Source organism: Ammospiza nelsoni, chromosome 1 (assembly GCF_027579445.1).
Source record: "Ammospiza nelsoni isolate bAmmNel1 chromosome 1, bAmmNel1.pri, whole genome shotgun sequence".
NCBI lineage: Eukaryota > Metazoa > Chordata > Aves > Passeriformes > Passerellidae > Ammospiza > Ammospiza nelsoni.
In genome coordinates this window covers 50,383,254-50,406,328 of record NC_080633.1, presented here as the reverse complement: position 1 = coordinate 50,406,328, position 23,075 = coordinate 50,383,254, and the positions used below count along the sequence as shown (strand labels likewise).

At 37.1% G+C, this 23,075-nt stretch overlaps 1 protein-coding gene across 2 annotated transcripts in view; it reads left to right on the top strand.

Moving 5' to 3' along the window:
• Window positions 1–22,837, top strand: part of CUL1 (cullin 1) — a 52,121-nt gene extending 29,284 nt beyond the window's left edge. The window contains exons 4-21 of one of the 2 annotated variants that reach the window (XM_059479896.1): window positions 355–405; window positions 1,309–1,399; window positions 2,101–2,264; window positions 5,507–5,669; window positions 9,239–9,369; window positions 12,081–12,188; window positions 12,291–12,397; window positions 13,516–13,564; window positions 13,961–14,092; window positions 14,629–14,746; window positions 15,667–15,743; window positions 16,510–16,641; window positions 17,443–17,535; window positions 18,710–18,757; window positions 18,848–18,930; window positions 20,385–20,490; window positions 21,216–21,329; window positions 22,206–22,837. In XM_059479896.1, the coding sequence (XP_059335879.1) occupies window positions 355–405; window positions 1,309–1,399; window positions 2,101–2,264; window positions 5,507–5,669; window positions 9,239–9,369; window positions 12,081–12,188; window positions 12,291–12,397; window positions 13,516–13,564; window positions 13,961–14,092; window positions 14,629–14,746; window positions 15,667–15,743; window positions 16,510–16,641; window positions 17,443–17,535; window positions 18,710–18,757; window positions 18,848–18,930; window positions 20,385–20,490; window positions 21,216–21,329; window positions 22,206–22,286 (1,848 nt within the window). In that variant the 3' untranslated portion in view covers window positions 22,287–22,837. Of the gene's footprint in view, window positions 1–354; window positions 406–1,308; window positions 1,400–2,100; window positions 2,265–5,506; window positions 5,670–9,238; window positions 9,370–12,080; window positions 12,189–12,290; window positions 12,398–13,515; window positions 13,565–13,960; window positions 14,093–14,628; window positions 14,747–15,666; window positions 15,744–16,509; window positions 16,642–17,442; window positions 17,536–18,709; window positions 18,758–18,847; window positions 18,931–20,384; window positions 20,491–21,215; window positions 21,429–22,205 lie in introns of those variants that run through there. The other variant, XM_059479888.1, reaches the window with a different exon arrangement.
• The last annotated feature ends 238 nt before the right edge of the window (window positions 22,838–23,075 follow it).

Sequence of the window (23,075 nt, the reverse complement as noted above, 5' to 3'; positions counted from 1 at the left end):
TCTTGACTTTAGTAGCCTAATGCTAAGGGACTATGTCAGCTTGGAAACTGCCAACAAAAAAAGCTGTGTGTTTTCAAAGTCACTCAAAGTGGGTTTTGTTAGTTTCCAGAGCTGGCAGTGGATCCTCTGCTAGAAAAAGGAACAACATAGTAAAGGTAGTGGTAAACCCAGTTGTAATTTTAATGTGAAACAGTCTCATTGCTTGAGAAATGTGTGTGCCAAAATAGAGTTTTAGAATTCTCATTAGTTTGCATACTACACCAGCTTTCCTTAAAGGGAATTACCCTACATGTATATGTGTATATGTAAATATTTTCTTCATTCCATCTTCCTTCTCCCTTCTTTTACTTCTAGCTTGCCTTGGTGACCTGGAGAGACTGTTTATTCAGGCCATTAAATAAGCAGGTATGTGTATATTAATATATTACAACTATAGTGTTATTTTATAGGGTTAATTTCATATATTGTAAGTAACTGCTTCAGGGAGCCTGGGGGAATGGGGGCGTGCACAGACCTGGAAAATAAAATGGAGCCTTTTGCTTCTCCTTTGTGATACTAAAAAAAGATAGATATTTGAAGGAATAAGCCTTTGTGTGTGTGATTGAACCTTGATACCAAGACTGTTCTGTTATCTCTCTGCTGAGAGGACCCTTGGCTTTTTTTTTTTAAAGCTAAGGGGACTTGAAGTAGCCATTTCAGTGGTACTAACCTAGGCAGGAGTACAGGCTGATGACAGTCATGTCTTAAGGTTTGGGAGTCAAGATTGGATGGGAGCAAATAGGGACAGACTGTGAATTGTTAAATTTACACTGATGCCTGGGAGACTCAGGTCAGCTAAGTGTTTAAAATTAGTGAATCAGCACAATACAAAACAAGGCGTTCCATCACAATTCTTAGGTACATGTGTAGGTTGATTTCACTTCTTATCAGTAGTTCATGATGAAGTGGTTGCAGCAGATTATTTGTCCAAAGAACAGGTGGTTAGCTCAGGTCTTGCTACAGTGTTTTGTATTTCACATATAAACAAAAAGAGAAGTTTGGCTTTGAAGGTGTTCTTTTGAAATTAAAGAAAAAGAATACTACGCAACTTTAATATACATCTACACCTTACCGCTAATCAGACTGTAATTATGTTGTATAACTTAAAGGAGTATCATTCTCTGTAGGAACTTTGTGTTCACTTAAATGTTGTTCTCAAGGTACCTGACTTTTCTTGAATATGGAAATAGACTCCTAATTAAGTATGGTGCTTGATCTACCAGCTGCTTTCTCTGTGCTTGACTTAACTTTTAATCCCTGTTTTCTAAGGTAACAAATGCAGTGTTGAAATTGATTGAAAAGGAAAGAAATGGTGAAACTATCAATACAAGGCTGATCAGTGGAGTTGTACAATCCTATGGTAAATGTGATTTCTTTAAGATTCTGTTACTTTCTTAAAAATAAATAAATTTGTGTACCTTATCAGAGCCCAGAATATCCCACCTCTTCATATGTCCAGTAAAGCTTTTTTTACAGTAATGTAAATGCAGTTCTGTATTGTTTAACTTCACATTTGACTGATACTTTATACCATAACAGATGATTATACTGTATTTGTGAAACTTGAGAGTGCAACTGATAGACAAGAGTGTTCATCATGTACAAATCAGTTATTAAGGAGCTAAATCTGGAAGTGGGTAAGGATGGTAGCTTGCATAGCAGAGTGGGGTTGCTTTTTCCCTTTTGTATAATACTGAGAGCATTGCCATCCAAATTACTGACTCGTTTCATTAATAAAAGCAAAAGCATATAATCTGGAACTCGTAAGAGGGAAAAACAAAAGGAGAATTTGAACTAGCATTTGAGATAGTGAAGTTTTCCAAACCCTATAATCCTACATTTAAGAAATGTATCTAAAAGTGTAGTTGACATTAATAATGTCTTGTGCTGATAGTTTTAAAATGCAAAATCAATGTACTTTTTTGGTGGCTGATGCAGTCCCAATTGATTGCTTTTATCTCAGTTAGGAGTGTCCTTGTTTATTTGCAGGAGACCACTTCATAACAACCAATTTTTTTTATTTCTTGGTCTTTTTTGTTTGATTGTGTTTTTTTCATTTAGTGGAACTGGGGCTGAATGAAGATGATGCATTTGCAAAAGGACCTACACTAACTGTCTATAAAGAATCCTTTGAATCTCAGTTTCTTGCTGACACAGAGAGATTTTATACACGAGAAAGTACTGAATTCTTGCAACAGAACCCAGTCACAGAGTACATGAAGAAGGTAAATTACTTAATCTGCTTTGTGATTTTTATTTTTCTGGATACAGATTTTTTTAGAGGCAAAGGAATATAAATTCTAGGCTTTTATTGTCAGTTTCTTAAAATGATGGTTATTTTACAGAAACAGCTAATTTTCCCTGTAGTGGGTTGCTTCTCTGTTTATCTGGTCTGAAGTTTGTCTCCTTACCACCTTTCAGTGGAACTTTCTGAACAGTCAAAACAGAAGATTAAGTTAAAATAATTTCAGATTTTTTTAGACGTCAAGACACCAAAACAATAATTCTGCTTTAATACCACAAGTTTACCATTCCTGTACAAGGAACAGGGTGTTGACACTTGTATTGAAGTACCTTCCTGAGTAAGCTGGCTAAGGAAATACATCATTAATTAAGTTTAATTCTCTCAGAATATTTTAGTGTCATGAACCCCTACAAAGTACTTCTCATCAACAGAGGCCAGATTTAAATTCTTAACTTGTCTCTAGCTTTGGGGATCCCAGACAGGACAACTAAGTGCAAGCAGGATAAACATTGGCTATTTCTGGCCAGGTTATTAGGTCAGTCCTACTGACCCAGTAGTAGATAGGTCATCTTCCACCTTGGACAAGTGCTGCTTCATGTATTTTATTCCCAGTACTTTTCTTCACTTTCTGAATTGCTGCTTTTTTATTCCCTTTCAGTTTAGTTAAAAAATAAGAGAACTTTTCAAGTATGTAATGTGCAGGTACACATCCCTCCCTGCAATATTCTTTGCGTAATGCTTTTTACCACAGAACACATCCTTTCTTAACTCTTGGCATTAAAGTCAATTAGTTACCCAAAAAGAAAGAAAAAAAAAAAAAAAGATTGGAGGGGAGGTCCTAGAAATAACACAGTAAAAGGAATTGTGCCATTAGTTTCCCAATAATTACCAGACCAACCTATGTTTACTTTTCTGTTGTGGAATTAATTATTTTTTGCTACTTCCCTTTCAAGTTCTTGTTTTAACTTTCATCCTAATGTATGTATAAAGAGGAATTTCAGTCATTCAGAACCTGAATGACTGGCTCATCCAGACTTCCTTGGTACAGGGCAGTAGGAAGCTGTCTGAAGGTCATTGCTATTTCAAGAACTAGAGATCACAGGCAAGTAGAAATAACTGATTAGTACCCCAAACAATCCTCAAGGCTTCAGAAATCCAAAAAACAGCAATTTACTTTGCTTGAAACTGAAAGCACATACAAAGTTAGCAGACAGCAGGGGAAAGCTGTTCAGCAGGAAAGCATGTAGCCTTATGTATCTGCTCAAATTAATATATTGGAGATGTATAGAAGCCATTTGGGCACTCTTGGCATCTCCTTACACACTAGTGGCTGTAAGATCTTACAAGTAATCTGCTGGAAGCATGAACTGTGAACAGAGTAATCTGCTGTTAGTACACTTACTTGACATTCTCACTGGAGCACTGTACTTTGAGTTCTGTCTGGTGATAAATAGCATTGCAAAATAAAAAGAAACCTTGGAGTATCCTAGGGCATACCAGCATAGCATGACTGTTACCCTGTTACAGGAGAATTGTGGTAGTGTCTTGTAGAATAATGAAAGAAATCTTAACTAGAGCTGGGATTTGCATATGTGGTTGTATAGGCAGACTTACTGAGTTTAGAAGGATTGTGAATTTTTCTTCTCAGGCCAGAACTCATGAGTAAAGTTGGCATAGCCTGATGTGATGTAGGGAAAAAGGTCAGTATTTTTTAAGACTGTTCCTTGAAATATAGTGTTCCACTGAACTTTTAATCTTTAAAGTTGAAACAAGTAAAGATACTGTTGTGTGAACTAATTATTTTTCCCTTGTTTCTGAAATGTGATTTTAAAAGGAAAATGGAGGTATATGAACACCAAATAAAACAGAGTGTATAAGAAAACATGAAGTTAGAGTAAATATTTCTTTTCATAGAAGACCTCACAATGAGAGTTGACTGTTAACATTAAAAGCGAAAGTGTAAGGATATTTTAAGAAGCAGCATCAGAAGTGGTGGAATTTCCTGAACTACAGAAATACAGAATTGGTTAAATACAGGCTAAGTAGTTCCAGTGTTCATAAGAAAGATTTGCTGCTATTTCCTCTAAGTAAGGAAGTTGTTATTCCTTACTGGTAAGAAACTGGCAAGTACTCTGGAGCTGGAGCTTGTATCCCTTCTCAAGTTACTGATTTCATTTCCTATTTTTTGATCAGTACTGGTTTAGTTCTAGGAAACAGTAATCCAGGACCATTTCACAAGACCTAAGTGTAAAATCATTGCAGAACAAGTGAAGCTAACAGTGACTTAGGTGATTTAAAGCTGTCTATGCATGGTGCAGTGCACTTGCAGTGTAGCTGTTCCTTTTTTATTGTCCAGAATATGATCTTTCATGCTTACTTGTTACTCTGGCATATTAAGACAATGAATTAACTTAATTCCATTTTCTTGATGATGTTGTTAATTTAAATAACTCAGGCTGATAAGAAGGCATACACCCTTTATCCCTAATAATGTGCTGCAGTTACAAATGGTTTGTAATGTGAATCCTTAACACTTTTGCAAATTAAATAGAAGTAACTGTTATGTAAACTATTTCAATTTTACATTTCAGCATAAGTTCTGTTCCTTGAGTGACATTTAGAATTTTAGTTTGCCAGGAAGATACGCATATGTAGCATTTCATATGCCAAATTAAATGCAAGTATAATTTAAATGACTGTAGTTTATTGGGAAGCTTTTCTGTGTAAGAATGTAGATGAGGCTATTCAAATAAATTTGTCATGGGCATAGTGTTAAATTGTAGTTTCCTGCCTTTTAGTTTTGTGGAGCCGTGAAATACATTCATGTTTGTCTTAAACAAAACTACCTCTGTAGCTGGAGAGCTTGCTGATCCTGAAACTGCCAGCATCTCATGTCAGAGGCTTTCTCTTTTTCTGACAGCAGATTTCCATCTGTAAACTCCTTATTCACGAGCAAGAAGAAAACAGTTTTGCTGTGATTCTCCCCCACCATTTAAACAGCACATTGTATTTTCATCAACATAAACATGTATTCCAAATGTATATTATGATTCCTGGAAAAATAACTGCTAAAGTAGATGGTTCACAACACCAGTCTAGAGAGAAGTTTGCTTCTTGTTGTTGTTTTCTAGAAGAATTGACTGAACAGTCACCTGCTTTCTGCTGTTGGATTCATGTTCTGCCTTCCCTGTAGGTTTCATGTTTATCTCTGTGTTTCCGTAGGCTGAAGCTCGCCTTCTTGAGGAGCAGCGTAGAGTTCAGGTATATCTCCATGAGAGCACACAAGATGAGTTAGCACGAAAGTGTGAGCAAGTACTCATCGAAAAACATCTGGAGATATTTCATACAGAGTTTCAGAATTTGTTGGACGCTGACAAAAATGAAGGTAAGGAGTTTCAAACGCTGGCTTTAGGCTTAGAGCTCTCCTCCCTGATGAATTGTGACTAATGTAAAATCTGGTGATAGCTAAATGTCTTGTGTTCAGGAATTAGATTAAGAGGGAAGATAGTCACTAAACTGATGGACAAGCAGGTTTTAATGAAATCAGGATGGCTGATGATACTGCTTCAAGGACCCTACCCCAATCCCAGATATTAAAGCAGAACAGCACAATCAAACAGTTTGATTTCTCTTAACATAGCTGGAAGAGTTTCAAGAGCACTTGAGCCATTTTTCCAGCAGGAACTGAATCTTGTGTGGGAGAGGTGGGAGGTGAAAAACAGACCAGTGCTCTTTCCAGCTCTTTCAGTTTAATCTCTGGATCTTCCTGAGTCAGCACTGAGCATTTTAAAATCCAGAATGTTCAGAAGTATGTATCAGAAATGTTAAAAGAGGAAGAGATGCAAATAAGTAGCTTTTAAAATAGAATATATATAAAATACATAATATTGCATATAGAGCACAAGGAAAGAGTGGAAATTATTAATTGATGAGTTAATTTTGGCTGTGAAAATGATTCTTATATATTGTCATAGAGAACACATAGAATAAAGACTTCTTCAACACTTCCTCTGAAATAAGTGAAGATTATCAGAGTTTAGGTATCTCTAAGGAATTGTCAGTTGTGTTGGTTTGTATTAGTTTCTTCAGGAGTTTATAGAGAGCACAAAATAACAGCCAGAACTAATTCCTGTGGATCATGCAGACGATAAGGATGAATCATGATTCTGATTTCCCAGTTGGGGAACTAATTAAATCTGTATTTCAAGTCTGAGTATGGCAGTATAGCTCTTCTGAAAGGGGCAGAATGAAAGAGATGCTGTGGTTAGGTTACTAACGATAAAATTGTTCATTTGAGAGTTTTAAATTGTAACTATGACTCTGTCTCATTGTATATTGTCCTTAAAATAGCAACTACAAATTATTACTATCTATAATAGTCATGTTGATAATGAAAAGATGCTTTGAAATCAAAAAGGGCAATTGAGCATGATTAGTAGGTCAGAAGTTAGCTGATTCAAATGTAAATAATCTGTACTAGTATTTGAGTCAGATGTTGTTTGTGTTTATAAATATTTACTCCATAGTTAGAAGAGATTTTAATGGGTGTTGGTTTGTGAAATGACTTAATAAATTACTTTTGACAAATGAAATAGCAATAGAACAAAATTTTTTTCTGAACATAGGACACCTTCACAGACTTTTATTCTTTCCTCCTACTTTATCAAGCTCATGGCTTATGTGAGCCCTTAGTACAATCACTTACCATAGTGATGCAATTCCATAAGTTTGTCAGAGTAAAAAGGAAAAGAAGTATCTTGTGTCTTGGGCACTGTCTAGTTCTGTATCTTTGGGTTTAGTTTCATGTGGATTATTTCTAAGATTAACTAGACTTTCTCTAAAATGCTTAATTTTTCTCTTCTTTTTCAAAATATTTTTTCTTCTGTTATCAAGCTTCACTTATGGAAATTGTAGCAGTTCCCTTGCCCTTTTTAAGATTCATGAGGTTTCAAGATTAGAAAATGTATTTTCAGTGACAGTCTGATAATTCACTCTTTAATCACAGCAATCAGTTCATTCTCCAATTTGTGATATACTAGCATAACCATATTATATTTGGCTATCCTAAACTTACAATAAAAGGTTGCTCTTTATTAAAATATTTATTGTTTTGCTCTTGAAAGGAAAATGCACTGGTTTTGAGGTCCTTCCATGCAAACTGTGTTTGAGATTATCATATTACAGGCCACTCTTGTTGGTGTTCTGTAACTTTTTAATCCATTGCGCAACTAATGCATAAACTGGTTAAAAAGGTTGTGGGACACATTTCTTATGTGTTACATACTCACATCAGTATAATACCTGTAGGAAATAATTGGGTTTATTGGGAGAAGGCTGTAATGATGTAGGTGGAGTTACCATGCAAATCTTCCATGAGACTTTGTAGCATCTCTGCCTTATTTCCCCTAACACAGACATTCTTGTAAACCAACCTGTGAACACTTGTTTGTGGGTAAATACAGCAGCAGCTTGTTGTATCTATGCATGGCATTAGTTTCCTACCTTTTTTCTAAAATTCTGTGAGTTATTCATATGTTCTTATAAAAGTTAACATCAGGTTGCAATCATGGTTTTTCACAGAGAAAAAAAAGGTTTCATTTTCAAATCTGCAAGTTTAAGTTTGACAAAGTTTTAAGGAAAGGAAAGTGTTATACAGAAACCTAACTGAACTGTCATCCCTTCAGTATTAGAAGGTGTCAAACTCTGTTGTGTTTCAGAGTTAGGTAGAGCACCAGCTCATTGATTGCTCTGTTTTGTTTAATCTGATAATCCTCTGGTGTAATAAACTGCTCACAAGCCCTTCAGAGAAGTCCTTGCACCTGGGAAGAGCTGTCAACCTTTCCATGTGTTCCACAAGGTGAAATATGCTCCTTAGTTTACAGTAAATAATCTGATTGTTTACTGTTTGACTGGAGTGCCTGTTCAGTGAGGGCAAGATTGCAAGAGGTGACTGGCAGGTTTGTGGACCTGGTTTATGGCCAATTCAATGTTTGCTTTTTTTTTTAAGAATTCTACTCTCAGAAAATACAAAGTATCTGTCCTTTGAAACTAAATCATAAAAACCAAAACCCTCTTCAGTATGAGACTTTCCAAAATTGCTAATTGATTTGGAAAGTCTTGGCTGAAAACTGGTGAGATTTTAATATGAAGCCTTAACATACATGAAATGGCATGCAGTTTTACCTTCATTGGTTCTATTGTAATGCTTTTCAAAACCTCTTTTTCTTTTAGATACAATTATTACTACTGGTAATCAGTCATTTAAAGTTGTTCCTTTTTTGAAGAGATGTCTTTTACTGACTGCTTTATTGAAGGAAATTTGATTTATAATGTTTCAGTTTACCTGCTAAGATCATATCAACATTTTGCCTTAAATTTCCAACTGTTACCACTGATGCTGCCCAAAGTAAAAGTGTTGATATGCAAAGGGCTACAAGTAATGTTAGATATCTGAGAACTGACCTGTTCAGAATAAGATTTAAAGAACAGTGGTCAGCTGGAAAGTGTTATACTCGTAGCACAGCCAGCAGTAACATTAATAAGAGTCTCAAATTCATGGCAGCACCTCAAAATGTTACTTAAATAAGAGAGGTTTAACACCATATTTAAATCATTGCTTTAAAACTGCAAAAACTAAAAATCAGAAGTAATTTTTCTACCATTCAAATGCTAGGTTTTTATTCTTGAGATTTGTTGCATTGTGAAGGTAAAAAGTAGATCCTAGTCTAACAGGTTGTTTTCTCTTTAACTAGTGTTAGCTTTCCAGGTAAGTGCAAAGGTTTGCTGTATAATTGTTTACTGTTGTTTTTTCTGGCTTTTAACAGGAGCAGTTGCATATGTGTTTTTGTTGACAATGGATGTTTAGCTCCTATTGACAGCTTGTAAATGAGAAATTGAGGTAATAGGCAGTACAGATGGGAGATGTTAGCTTTCCTTTTTTTTTGTCTTTTACAGACTTGGGTCGCATGTATAACCTTGTATCTCGAATCCAGGATGGCCTTGGAGAGCTAAAAAAACTTTTGGAAACTCACATTCATAATCAGGGTCTAGCTGCAATTGAGAAATGTGGAGAAGCTGCACTAAATGCAAGTATCCCATCAAAACAAGTCTCTGTATGCTGCCACTTTTACATTAGGGGATAGTGAATGTTTCCTGATAAAACTTCCAGTTTGTTTGTTTTCCCTCTCACTAATTGAATTTGTAAGGACTTGGCAATTCTCAAATGTTGGTAGAAGGTTTAAAACAAAATTTGCATCACTCTGTTTCGACTGTTTAAATTTTGGGGGTCTTTGGGGTGTGTTTTTTGTTTTCATTTGGTTTGGGTGGGTTGTGGGGATTTTTGGTTCGGTTTTGGTTTGGTTTTGAGAGGGAAGGTGAGTTTCCTTCTGAGATTTTGCTCTCTGTCAGGATGTCATGCTGCTTGGAAAGCTGGCTGTGCAAATACAACACCCAACACTTACAATGCAAGTACACCTGAAAGTCCCCTGTTTCAAGAAGCATTATCTCCAGTCAACTGTCATTTATTTCATCATCTTAAGGAATTCTGACTTGGATGGGACTATCTAGAGAAAGTTTCTGTTGGTTTGAGTTTTTTGATAATGTCTTTATTCTGTTTGGAAAAGCATGAGAAATAGAAGAAGAAGAAGGAACTGAAATGGTTGGAAAGGTCACATTATAAGGAGGAGATCAGATCTTTGGAAAGGCTGCTTTTTCAATTTTTATCCCATAACTGTAATTTCAAACTTGATTCTGTATTGATTAGGGTTGCATCTTGGCAACATGAAGTTTTTTAAACCCTTTGCCAGCCTTCTTCTTTATGCACAATATGGTGTTTTCCAGGGGGAAAGAAAGAGTGAAACACTGCACAAAGCAAGATCAGGATAGACTATAGATTCTGCCAAATTTATTTAAAGTGGAATTCAAGAAGCACTTTGCAAATGCTCTCAGGCATTGTCACTGATAATACCATCATTACTGTGATTCTCAGGGTGATCCTGTGCAGAGCCAGGGGTTGGACTTTGGTGATCCTTGTGGGTCCCTAAGCGCTATGATTCCATGATTACCTTTGATTTTTGACAAAGTTTATTTTAACTTACTGCTTTCCTGAGAAGTTCTTAAAATAGCTTCATACTAAAGCAGTAATCTGTATCGAAGGGTGTAGTGTCTGTTGTTCATTTCTGTCGTTTGAAGTGCACAACTTTTTAGCAGTGTTGATCTTTTATGAATCATAAAGTAATCTTGAAGCAAGTTCAGGAATCTTCAGTTTCATTTATAGGCGTCTCTGTGAATTTTGAGATCAGATCTGCTCCATGCTTTGCACATCCCCTAGTGGTCATCACTCTTGAGGTTTTTTCCTGCTTAGGCCTTGAAGAATTAGGCCACCAGAAAAAATGAAAGCTCTTTCTCCAGGAATTATTTCATCTTTCAGAGAGAGGAGGTCCAAGATTTGCATGTATTAGTTGACTCCAACCATTTACAAAACTCTTCCAGCCTCTGACACTTTTTCTTGTTTCCACTTCTTTCTCTTTCATTCCTTATTCCACACATTTGTTCTTCATTTTCACAGCAGTATCTCTGGCTGTTACCCTTGGGAACCATCTTGCCTTTTCTTGCAATATCCCACACACCACTGTATTGCTGTTCATCACTGCATTGTTAGTCCTCTGTCACACTTAGGATTGATTCTTCCCAACCTCATTTACCTGTACTGCATCTAAACAGATAATCAAGTGAACAAATGCTTCTCACTTTCTCTGTAGTCAGTGCAGAGAAATAGTCATACCAGCCTGTCTCATTTCACCTGTTTTAGACTTCAATGCAGAAGGAGTTGTGCTCTAGTCTCTGTTAACTGTATTAACAAGACTGCTTTTCAGTCAGAAAATTGGCTGCTTTTTGTGCCTTTTGTTTGTTGTTTTTTTTAGTCCTTGTAATCAGTACTTTTCTGAATGTCCTTCAAATCCACTTGCATTCCTTATCTCAGAAGCTCTCAATAATCTCAGTTCTTCGTCTCAAGCATGGCATGAGAGTGGTGGTCCATGGTAGCCTGTGTCTGTCTTCAGTGACAACAGGAAATGTTTTTCAGGATCCTGATAAAACCCTGCCATGTTCCTCCACTTCTAGCCAACAAGATCTTCTGATCTCCAAATTGAAGACTTCCAGCCTTTTTTAGTCTTCCAGCCTGTTGTGTAGTAGCTGTCCTGTGTGCCTGATGATTTACTTGCCCATCATTGTCCCTACTCCTTGACTCCAGTCTGTCTTTATTAAGAAGCAAAGATCAGTAACTGCACAAAGAGCTCAGTCTGAGTACAGTAAGCTTGATGTTTATTGGCATCTGGCTGCCACTGGGTGCTGAGCACATAGTTTTTAAGAACTGCCAATGACTGAGGTGTCTGTACTAAGTTGTACCTACTGGATATACACCAGTCACATTCTTACTACAGAGATTTTCCTCTGTAGCAGCTGCCACTTTATAATTGTCCATCTCTCTCAAGAGTGACTTGAAATAAGTTTAAGTCTTTGAAAATGTTTTCAGGGTTGAGTAAATACTTTGTTGTCTTTTGTGTGATGTGGTACACTCTGCACTTAGGTTGCTGTAAATGAAAGCTTGCAGTAACATGAGTCAGTCCTGGACATAAGACCTGAACTAGTCTGGGTACTGGTTTACCTTCAAAATGTTTCTAATACATCATAGACTTTCTCTACACAAATTCTCTTGGATCAGTGAATAGCTCCATTTTGGAGGAAGTAGAAAGCAGAAAGTCAGCAGGTTGCAAAATCCAGTCTCTCCTTATTGCAGGATCCAAAAATGTATGTACAGACAGTGTTGGATGTCCATAAGAAGTACAACGCTTTAGTCATGTCTGCATTCAACAATGATGCTGGCTTCGTGGCTGCACTAGACAAAGTAAGTGCATGTAGTGGCAGATGCTGGACTTGTTTGGTTTTTTTTCCATGCAAAATAAAAAAAATTGTCTCCCAAAATTTCACTGTCTTTTGTGATTTATAGGCTTGTGGTCGATTTATAAATAATAATGCAGTAACAAAAATGGCTCAATCATCCAGTAAATCCCCAGAGCTACTGGCACGATACTGTGACTCTTTACTAAAGAAAAGGTATGTCCTCAAAGACAAATGATTATTTCATGCTGGCTTTTATTTTAAAAGGTTGTAGCCTATGAAGTTTTATACTGTCTTCAGAAGCACAGTTTGACTTTGCAAGAAATTAATTTTATCAAATTCTGGATACAAAAATTTCAGTGGGACCATTCCTAAAGGTTGTGTTGTTGGAGGAAATAAGCAAACCTTTCTTGCCTTACAGCAATCTTAAATTTTTGTTTTTCAGTAAAACTGAAGGAGGTAGGGTTTTTTACACTGAAAAACTTAAATTGCGTTGTATCTTGTAAAGTGAAAGAGATGCACATTCCCTTTTTCCATTAAAACTGTTGCTTCCCTCCTTTTGTTTTTTCTATACCTTCTTCTATCTGGGCAGAAATTGAGGAGAAAAACTGCTTTCTAACCTTTCATAGTTCATATTTTAATTAAAGGTATTTGGCTTTAAATGATTCAGCAGCTCATACCCTGAGTTGGTATCAGTTCAGTTCATACTGGATTGGTGTCAGTTTTGTCCCATTTCTAGTCGTTTTGGCGGAGGGAAAAAAGCCACCACCAAACAACCCAAAAATGGGAGAACTTGCTCACTTTTCTCTTTCCCATCTCCTCCTTCATTCAGCAAAGGGTTTATTTTCTCCTTTACAAATACTGACTGTGTGCAGGGTAGATTTGGGGTCTGCCTGGTGGGCAAACATGAGATGGAGGAAGACAATGTGGCAATGTGGTGCCACCTGAGCTTTTACCCAGTCAAGTCCTAGCTCTGTGAGCTGTTTTCTTCTCACTGTACTACCTAAGATAAGAAATAAAGATAGCATCTAGCAGCAGGAAGAGAGAGGTCCATGTTTAAGCTCATAAATCCTGAAAAATACCAGGCTACCAGCAAGTCCCAAGCAAGTCATGGTCCAAGACTTCAGCCTGTGACATTTGGGAACCTCAGAATTGCTGACAGGTGGAGCAGTGAACTGTTCACTTCATTACATTGTTTTCTCTTTAAAGAGCCTTTGATCCCAGAACTACTCAAATTTGCATTCTTTGATTTCTGAAGCTTCCATATGCATCCATATGTTGGTTTAATTCTACTGGTTTGGGACTCATTAAAAATGGCACTTCTTTAATTACAGCTCAAAGAATCCAGAAGAAGCAGAATTGGAAGATACACTCAATCAAGTGGTAAGATGTCTATAAATACATACAAAATATTAAAAGTTATTTTATTTGCTTTATTAAAAAACTCTTTATGGCAGATTTAAAGTGGCTATATTGAAGTTAGGCTTTTGCTTAATCCATATATGCATATAAAATGTATCATTTCCATGACATCTTTTTATATCATCATATATCCACATATATGTAATATGCTCTACATGTGGAACATACAGTTCTTGTTTTAAAATAGTATTCATATTTAAAGCAAACACCACCAGTCCCTCCACCCTCTCTCAAAAAAGCCAAAAAAAACCCTCCCAATCTTTAAAATTTAGGTGCAAATCAAGTAGTTCCTGCTACATCTTTTTCAAGACAAATGTTTAAATATTTTTCCCTTACAAATTATCTTGGCTTTTCCAGATGGTTGTCTTCAAGTACATTGAGGATAAAGATGTGTTTCAAAAATTCTATGCTAAAATGCTGGCAAAGAGACTTGTGCATCAAAACAGTGCTAGTGATGATGCTGAGGCAAGCATGATCTCCAAACTAAAAGTGAGTATTCCATGACTGTCCCATGATTTATTGCCTTGCAGATCTTCACGCTGTTTTGGAAAGCATTGACATGCATCCTTTCATTTGTTTATTTTTATACACAGAAAAATACACAACCTATGGTTTTTTTGTTTGTTTTTTTAAATCATAGGAACTTCTAGTGCATGCCTGATGGAGCTAAGCTTAATTATTCTTAGCCAAATTAATGACATGGATTTAATTATTCAAAGGAATGAGTACTGAAAAGTACTCATTAACCATAACTCATTAGCCATATTTAGGCAGAGTTAAGCAAAATACAGTTGACTACCCTTTGAGTAGTCTTTCATTGTGTTTTGCTTAATCTTTAAACAAAATTTTTGTCAGTTTTCAATGGCAGGTAAAGCTCATATTCCAGGGGGGATGGGCACTTTAAGGAAGGGAAATATGGAACTTTGTTCATCTTCTGTTAAGGAAATAAGTTCCAACACTTTGTTCTTTTCATTAGCCAATGTCCAATATGTGTCTTGCTGATGTATCTGTGCTTTTAAATGCAGCAAGCTTGTGGTTTTGAGTATACCTCCAAGCTGCAGCGGATGTTCCAAGACATTGGTGTAAGCAAGGATTTGAATGAGCAGTTTAAAAAGCACCTGACCAATTCAGAACCATTAGATTGTAAGTAGCACCTTTACCTAAGTTACTATTGCATACTATAGCTTCCTCTTATTGCTGCAGAACTAAGCGTGTGAGGGAAATATGTGACTTACTCATATTGCCACAAATTAGAGTGCTGACCATGATAGCTGGGATGTTTAAATTCTAGGTCTGTTCTTTGTCTTCCAGTAGCTCTTTATGTGTTTTCTGAGTAGCCTCCTCCTGATTTTAGAGCTCACATTTAGGTACATAACTAAATTAAGTTGAATACTGTCTCGTCTTTTTTTTCCCTTTTCTTATGCTTGATTGGAGAGATGTTTTTCTTTAAACAGTTTTGATTTTTAACTGTTTAATACTTAGACTTATGTGAAAGTATTAAGGATATTGTTTTCCAGGTTGTTAGATGCCCCTGTCACCTTTTTATGCTTTCCTTTTCAACTGAAGCACGTTGAACCAAATTCTGTCAAGAGTTGATAAATATTTCTTGGATTACAATTAGAGTTGGGTATCATCAGGTTTAAATTTTACTTAGTTTTTATATTGTTTGTACTTGACTTGACCAAAATACCTTACAAGTATAGGTGTGAAGGTCTGTTCTTGCAGTTGTGTATTGTGGAGTGATGATGAACACTTTCTCTTTTAACACCGAAGTGGGAAAATTGTAACACATTGTAGGGATAGAAACAGAATAATAACTTCTCCAAATAAGAGAAGATTGAGTGCCTGTAACAGTAAATCTAAAGCTCTCCAGCTGCAAGGACATCTCTCATGAACAGCTTTGGTTATGCTCTGACAAAAATAAAATAGTGCTTAATGATTTTTTACCATGTTAGTTTGACCATGAATCAGAAACATGTCTGTGTAAGAACTGGGACTGTGTGTGAAGAGGGAGTTAGGAGAAAGTGGGATAATGCAGCTGATCCTCTTCTCCTGTCTTTCAGTGGATTTCAGCATCCAGGTGCTGAGCTCTGGATCGTGGCCGTTCCAGCAGTCCTGCACATTTGCTCTGCCATCTGAGGTGAGGCACTTGCTCTTGGTTCATCTGAGCATGGAATGATCCTGAGAGAAATTTTTTTACAAGGCTGTCTCCTTCCATTCTGCTGTGTATCAGAGAGGGCTATAAATGTCTCTGATATTTGCCTATTTGGCCTGAGGATATTTGGCACAAGATAATTGGATAAGGTAGTAGGAGGGAGCTGTGTGAAAGCTGTGTTTTCGTATCTTTCCCATGAAAACTCCCTGGTTAATGAATCTTTCTTCAAAATACTCAACAGCAACTAAAGCAAATCTTTGTTAGTACATTTTTCTGGGTTTGCGTAATTTAAGAAACCTTTTCATACCATTGCTTCAGCCTTGCCCAGTAAAATCTTTAGATATTATAATCAGTTTTCTGCTGAGTGCTTATCCAGAAAAAAGACATGAATATTTAACATGAGAAATAAATTTAATGCTGTTTCCTGGAGGATGAAGGTGGTTAAAACAAATTGCTTTTCTAGCCATGCTTAATGTTTCATAAAAGGAAGAATGAACCTTAAATGCTGTTTACATTTGTACTGTTAATGATATTTTAAAGGAGAAATTTATAACAGAGAGAAATTTTTCATCCAGTCTGCCAAATTTGAATACTTTGAGTTTCCATTCAGGCTATTTAGACAACATGGTGGTTGAGGGTGATCAGATCTGATTCCATAACATGTTCTAGTAATGGTAAAGGAAGGTAGATAATACTTTATTTATTTATTTATTTGTTTGTTTGTTTGTTTGTTACTCATGTTTTTATACAGTTAGAACGGAGCTATCAGAGATTTACTGCATTTTATGCCAGTCGTCACAGTGGAAGAAAATTAACATGGTTGTATCAGCTGTCCAAAGGGGAATTGGTTACCAACTGTTTCAAAAACAGATACACATTACAGGTAAGGACAAGTCATACCAATAGAAACACTTGATGATGGCTGTTTTCAGAGGACTGCATGCAGCCAGTAGAACCTTTATATATATTTATTTTATTTACTATACTGATGCTAAAGATCTGTGTTTAAAATTGACTTAGGAAATGGAACACATCACCTGTGGTTTAAACAGGTACTGAAATGCATTTTTTGAGATAAATGCAACCTCTTTGCCTAGGATCTCATGCTGCTTATACTTTCCTGTCTGCTTTCTCTCAAAAAGTAGATGGGAGAAGAAACAAGATAGTGTCAGACTTTGACCTTGTCATCATAGATTAACCCTGTGATGATAGAGATGGATCAGCTACTGAGAGCTGCGTGGTGTATAAATTTGGTTTCATTATTCTGCTGGAGTTGGGAGGGTTGTGAGGATGAATTCAGCAGTCTGTATTGGGTATAGTGCAGATTAAATGGGCAAGAGTTGGAGTGACAGAGGAAAACAACTTAAAACGATATTGGCAAATACAAGGATAATGCTTTGATGCCATAATAGACAATTTGATGGAATGTCTGAAGCAAGCTAAATGATTCTAATCCTGGGGTTTTTGTTTAGATAATGCTGGAAGGGGGAGTTCTGGTTGTAAAAGCAACATTTGATTCTTTTTTTGTAATTAGCACAACTTGGGTATTCTCTGTTGTCCAAATATTCCAGTGTGTGTGTTTAACTGGTGTGTTTCAGGCTGTTCAAATTCAGAAAGTGTTTGTAAGTTCTCATTTTTTGATTTCCCCCCTCTCCCCTGTGTTCTTTGTTTTTGGATTTGTCAGGCATCCACATTCCAGATGGCAATTTTACTGCAGTACAACACAGAAGATGCCTACACTGTGCAGCAGCTGACAGACAGTACTCAAATAAAAATGGTAGTGACTTTCCATGTTTTACCACACTCTTGTGAGCAATTGTTTTGGTCTTCAGGGCTCTTCCTGCTATCATAAGAAATTTGGATTACACATGCTTGGAGCCAGAACCAGCTTCTGTCCCAAAGGAGACAGATGTGCTCTATTCTTGGTCAATTCACTTTCCTGGTTTACTTTCCTGTAGTCATAACTGCCTGGTCTTCTGATGAGTCTTAGTGCATGTACATTCCTGCTCATGACTGGAGTGAATTGTCTAGCTTCCTGCTGAGCTCTGGGTAGAAGTTTTCAGTGTTTCAATGCATACATTTTAATGTTAAAAGACAACATTTTAGCAAAACCAGCATTTTCCTTAAATGATTGATCTATGCATCTGTCATTCTTTTATATCTCAAGGCTTTTTTACATGAACATAGTAAATCTGCAGTTCATTGGCCAGCTCTCTCCTGTGGAAAAGGTTCCCTCCTTTTCTTCCCAAGCAGGCTTTATGGCCCACAATTTGACATTTATTTGACCTTTAGCAGTAGGTTTGAATCAAGTCTGCTCTGACTTCTGGAAAGTTAGGTATTCCTCTTCACTAGGATCTTTACTTCTAGAAATGCATACCTAGAAATTATTGTTGCTGATGGATTACAGCAACCCAGAAGTCTTAGGGGGTTGCCATTTATTACAGACTGTAGTAAAAGAGCAGCTTTGCAGGCCTGCACAAAATATTGCCAGTAGCCTTCTGAGTGAGCAACCAGCAACAGCAACCAGAACTGATCCCTGTTAAAACAAAAATATGTTAATCAGAAAGCAGAGAGTGCTTGCTTTCTGAAGTTTAAGCTTGCCATGGTATATATATTTGCATGGTTTGGGAAAAATTATTTCTTAGGCATATAAGTCTGCTTTCAAAATAGTTCCTAAAGCAGCAACTGGAAAGATCTCTTGTTTGGAATTAGTATTTCTCAAGAATTTTATTGTATTTGACCAACCACAAGGGGGAATACGCCATAAAACAATGTCCTTTTTGGGTGTTATTTCTGTGAACTTAGTTTTTACTGCTTTTTCTTGCCCCCTCATTTTGCAGTGTTCTGCACTCATTAGTTCTTAGTCTAAGTATGTTCATTCTTGTTCAAGTTTTTAAGTTAGACAAAGGTGCTGTCTATCTGCACTGATAATGTTTTCTATAATTTTGTAGGATATCTTGGCACAAGTTCTACAGATACTGTTGAAATCAAAATTGCTTGTAAGTACTCTTGCTTTCTCATGACCTGCTTAACATACAGTGAAATATGTTAGACTATTTATTACTTGTTTGTTTGTTTATTTATTGCAGGTTTTGGAAGATGAAAATGCAAATGTTGATGAAGTGGAGTTAAAACCAGATACTTTAATAAAACTGTATCTTGGTTACAAAAAGTAAGCAGCATGAATCACTTAGATGTAATGAGTAGCATCCTCCTCTGCTTTCAAAATCTGGGTGAAACCTAATATACTTGGGATGAAAGTTTTGGGGTTCAAGTGCCAATTCAAATGTAGATCCAATATGTACCAGCATGAAGGGAGAGGGCTCATGAGTGGTGGGAGATGGGTGTGATTTCAGCTCTTAGGCTTTGACTTTGTCATAAAGTCATAAAAAAAGTCAAGGCCTGATGTATTTTCATATGTCCTTTTTGTTCCTCAATTTTTGTCCAGTTCTTGAATAGTTCATTCAAGTGCTGCCATTTTGCCAAGGTGTTACTCACAAGGACTCAGCAAATCCATGATATTTTATAAGGTTACAGTAGTGTCCAGTGACCCACAAAGGTCAAAGCATAAATGTTCATCCACTACTGCTAACATGAGAAGATCAGGCTTGTTTTATAACCACGGTGTATACAGTGATTTGAAGACTTAATAAACACAATTTTCAGTAGGTTTTATTACTTACTTTAAGCAGTTGTGTATTTTAAGCTGTTTACAGCACTGTGGTACTTCTTATCATGCTTACCAGAGCATAGATATAAACACACATAAATTCACTGAGGAGTTCAGTGCTTTGTGAAGATAAGGTCTCAGGTGAAAGAACATTTTAAAACCTTTCCTTGTACTTCACCCTTTATCTGCTCTCTATCCCCCTTTACCAAATTAAAGGTTTGAGAATTCATGGTCTGTTGCATTAATGCAGTGATGGAAACAGCTCAGGGTTGCTGCATTGTGCAGCAGCTGCTTCCCAATTTATGATGGAGAGCACTGTGCTAAATAAATAACAGTGCAGCTAACAAACAGGCTGAGCAGAGCCCTGTGCTCCCTGGTGCTCTGGTGCTGAGGTTTGCTCCCCACTTGTGACACAGGACCTTGTCTTGAGTGGCCACGTGTGGCAGTGGGCTCACCTCAGCACAGCTGTCAGTGCCAGGGAGCCTGTGAAAGAAAGGCAGAGCTCAGTTCCACAGAACAAACAGATTTCTCCACATTATAGTCAGAATCCTGTCTGTAAATCAGAAATTCTGTAAATCAGATTGTTTCCATTGCCTTCCTTTGTCCCCTTCACTGACTCCAAACTTCTTACCACACACAGAAATATTTTGAATACAGTGTAACTGTACAGTGCTAGTTACACAGATCACTAGGATGGGTTCAGTAAACTGCGAGATACCAGAAAGTTAGTTTGTTTCATTGGTTGGTTGTGGGCATTCTTTATTTTTATTTTAATCTTTTTTAACTTGAATAAGAGCATCTCAGGTTTTCAGAAGAGCCAAAGTCCTGTATTGTTGTAAAGTAATCATGGTGCTGTGGCTTTTATTTTGGAGTTGGTTTTTGTTTGATGTTTTTTCTGTTTCTTAGGTTTTTAAACAGTCTAATTATTGTTCATTAATTTCTGCTTTTCTTTACAGCAAAAAATTAAGGGTAAACATCAATGTGCCAATGAAGACTGAACAGAAGCAGGAGCAAGAAACTACACACAAAAATATAGAGGAAGACAGGAAACTACTGATTCAGGTGAGTTTTATTGCAGAATGCTGTCATGAACTCAATCACATGTGTGTAATAATTTATGAAGCTTACTGTAGGGTTTTCCTAATTTTTACTGGAAGACAACATGCTCTAACTACATTAGAGTTCAAAAAATGTATTTAAAATATTCTTAAAGGTGATTTGAGTCTGTAGTAGAAACTGGAGGAAGGCACTGTTCGTACCTGATGTTGATGAGTGTTTGGCTTCCTTGAATACACATTCACCAGACCTTGTCCTTGGTGAAAACTGAATAGTAAAACGATAGTAATACCCAGGTAGTATGAAATCAGCATTGGTTTTATATCAGTTCATTTGGAATCCACTTGAGAGGCAGGGGAAGGAAATACAGAAGTACCACTAAGACAGTGTCACAGTAAGGGTAAATATATAAAGAAGGCTTTTTGCTACACAAGCAGTTCTGTGTGGCTCTTGTTACCAGTTGGTGCTATTATTATTATGACTGACTGACTGTAAGCACAGTTCTAAAAATTCATGTGTCAAAACCACTTTTGATGCCTGTGTGCTGTGGAGACTCTGAGTCCTTGAAGTCTGTGTGAGTAGCTGACACTGGGCAAAGCTTCTCCTGTCTGGTGCTCGAGGTGGTGGTGGTGCTTCTGCAGGGGCAGACATCACCTAGGGGAGTGAAATGGCTTTGCACAGAGGGACAGGTACTGTGCTCCTAAACACACCTTCCCAACTTTGCTGTGCAGGCTGCTATTGTGAGAATCATGAAAATGAGGAAGGTTCTAAAACACCAGCAACTGCTTGGAGAAGTGCTAACACAGCTGTCCTCAAGGTTCAAGCCACGAGTTCCTGTAATTAAGGTATGTGAGACCCACATCTCTGAACCTGGATTCCGGGAGGTGAGGAGGATATCTACACAGACAAAACACTTGCTTCTGAATTAAAAAGGAAAGCTATGGAGATGGGATGGGCAAGGACAGATTTTTTTGAGTTGCAAGTAGGAAATACTTTAAGAAGACATATTGCATTTCTCTTAGGGTACTATCTGTGTTTCACGTTGTTGGCAGTGGTGGTAAAATAGTCGCTGGATTGTGTCTTTTTACATCAGTGTCAGCTTACCATTGCCCTTGATCCAGGCTTACCTTTTGTTCCTGTTTCCTGCTTTCCTTTACAGTAAAAATGTTGGGGAAGGGGGCATTGTATTTAATTATTTACTCATAATTATATTGATTATATTAATTATTCATTTATGTATATTAATTTCTTCATCAGTTTAAGTGAGCTCACCAGCAGTTTTTATATCCACAACCAAGGGGTAGGTGAGGCAAAGGACAGGCAGTGAGAGCAGTTGCATAAACTGGCACCAGGGCAGTTACACAGAGAGTCCCTCACTGCTGCTGCTGCTCTTTCATGACCTTACATAAGCTCTCTGCACCTTGGTGTAATTCTTTATTTGCTGTCTTACTATGAAGTTGTTCAGCATGCTGATGATTTCCCAATCACACCCCTGGAATGACATCCAGTAAGTGCAGTTCAGTTTAGTGGATTAGCAAAGCCTTCTGCTTGGATGTGGTCACAAAGAGGAGAGTGAACTGCTGTGGTTTGTGTCCTTTGCCTATTCCCATCCTGTTTGCCAGGGAACTCCCTTGGGGGGTCAAAATCAAAGTTTGGAACAACCCCAGAGGGGCTTTTATGCCCGTGTCCCACAGCTTACCTCTGTTCTGTTCCTCCCACAGAAATGCATCGACATCCTCATTGAGAAGGAATACTTGGAACGTGTAGATGGTGAGAAGGACACCTACAGTTACTTGGCTTAGCATTTTTATTAGCAATGACCTGACTGTGTGACACTCGGCAAGTAGGTATGTGATGGAAAGAATGAAAGCGACAGAACTTCATAGCAGCCACCCTGCTGCCATTTGGACCTCCCTTTTTAATGACTGAGACCAGGACTCCATCAGCCAGTCTCAGATTTACATCAGAACTGCTCAGGATTGATACATTTCAAGTATGTAAATATGGACACCAATGCCATTTAACCTAATTTAAGAACAGAAAGGAATCAGACCCTTCTCGTTTAAGGGTTGCATGCTACTGCATTTAAATCAATACATTGGCTATATGATAAACAGCTGCCATCACAGGCAGCACTTATACATGTTGGCAGCACTTGGAGAGCGAGTCTGAATGGACCCATGTGTAATCTGCTATGAAAAACCATTTGTATAGTGTGTTTCATTTTTTAATGTGTGATAAATAATAAAAAAAAAATTTAAAAGATTTCTGTACAAGTTGCATTTGGTTTTATTGTTTTAAGTTTCATGACTTATCTTTCTAAATGTAAATAAAAGGTATAATGGTTATGAAAGCTATTAGAAATTCGTTTTGCTTTTCCTCCCCATTTTCTGGTGCTTTAAGAACATTTTGTTCTTGAAGGTACTGTCATCTATCATTATCTGTGCATGTTACTTCTTTTTGAAGAGGAAATGTCTGTGCTTTGAAAATAAAAGAAATTTGTGATGATTTCACAAGATATGCAGAACAGAAAATGCTCAAAATATTTGTGGCAATGCTTGGTCATCTGAACTTGGAGCTGGTTTTAATAT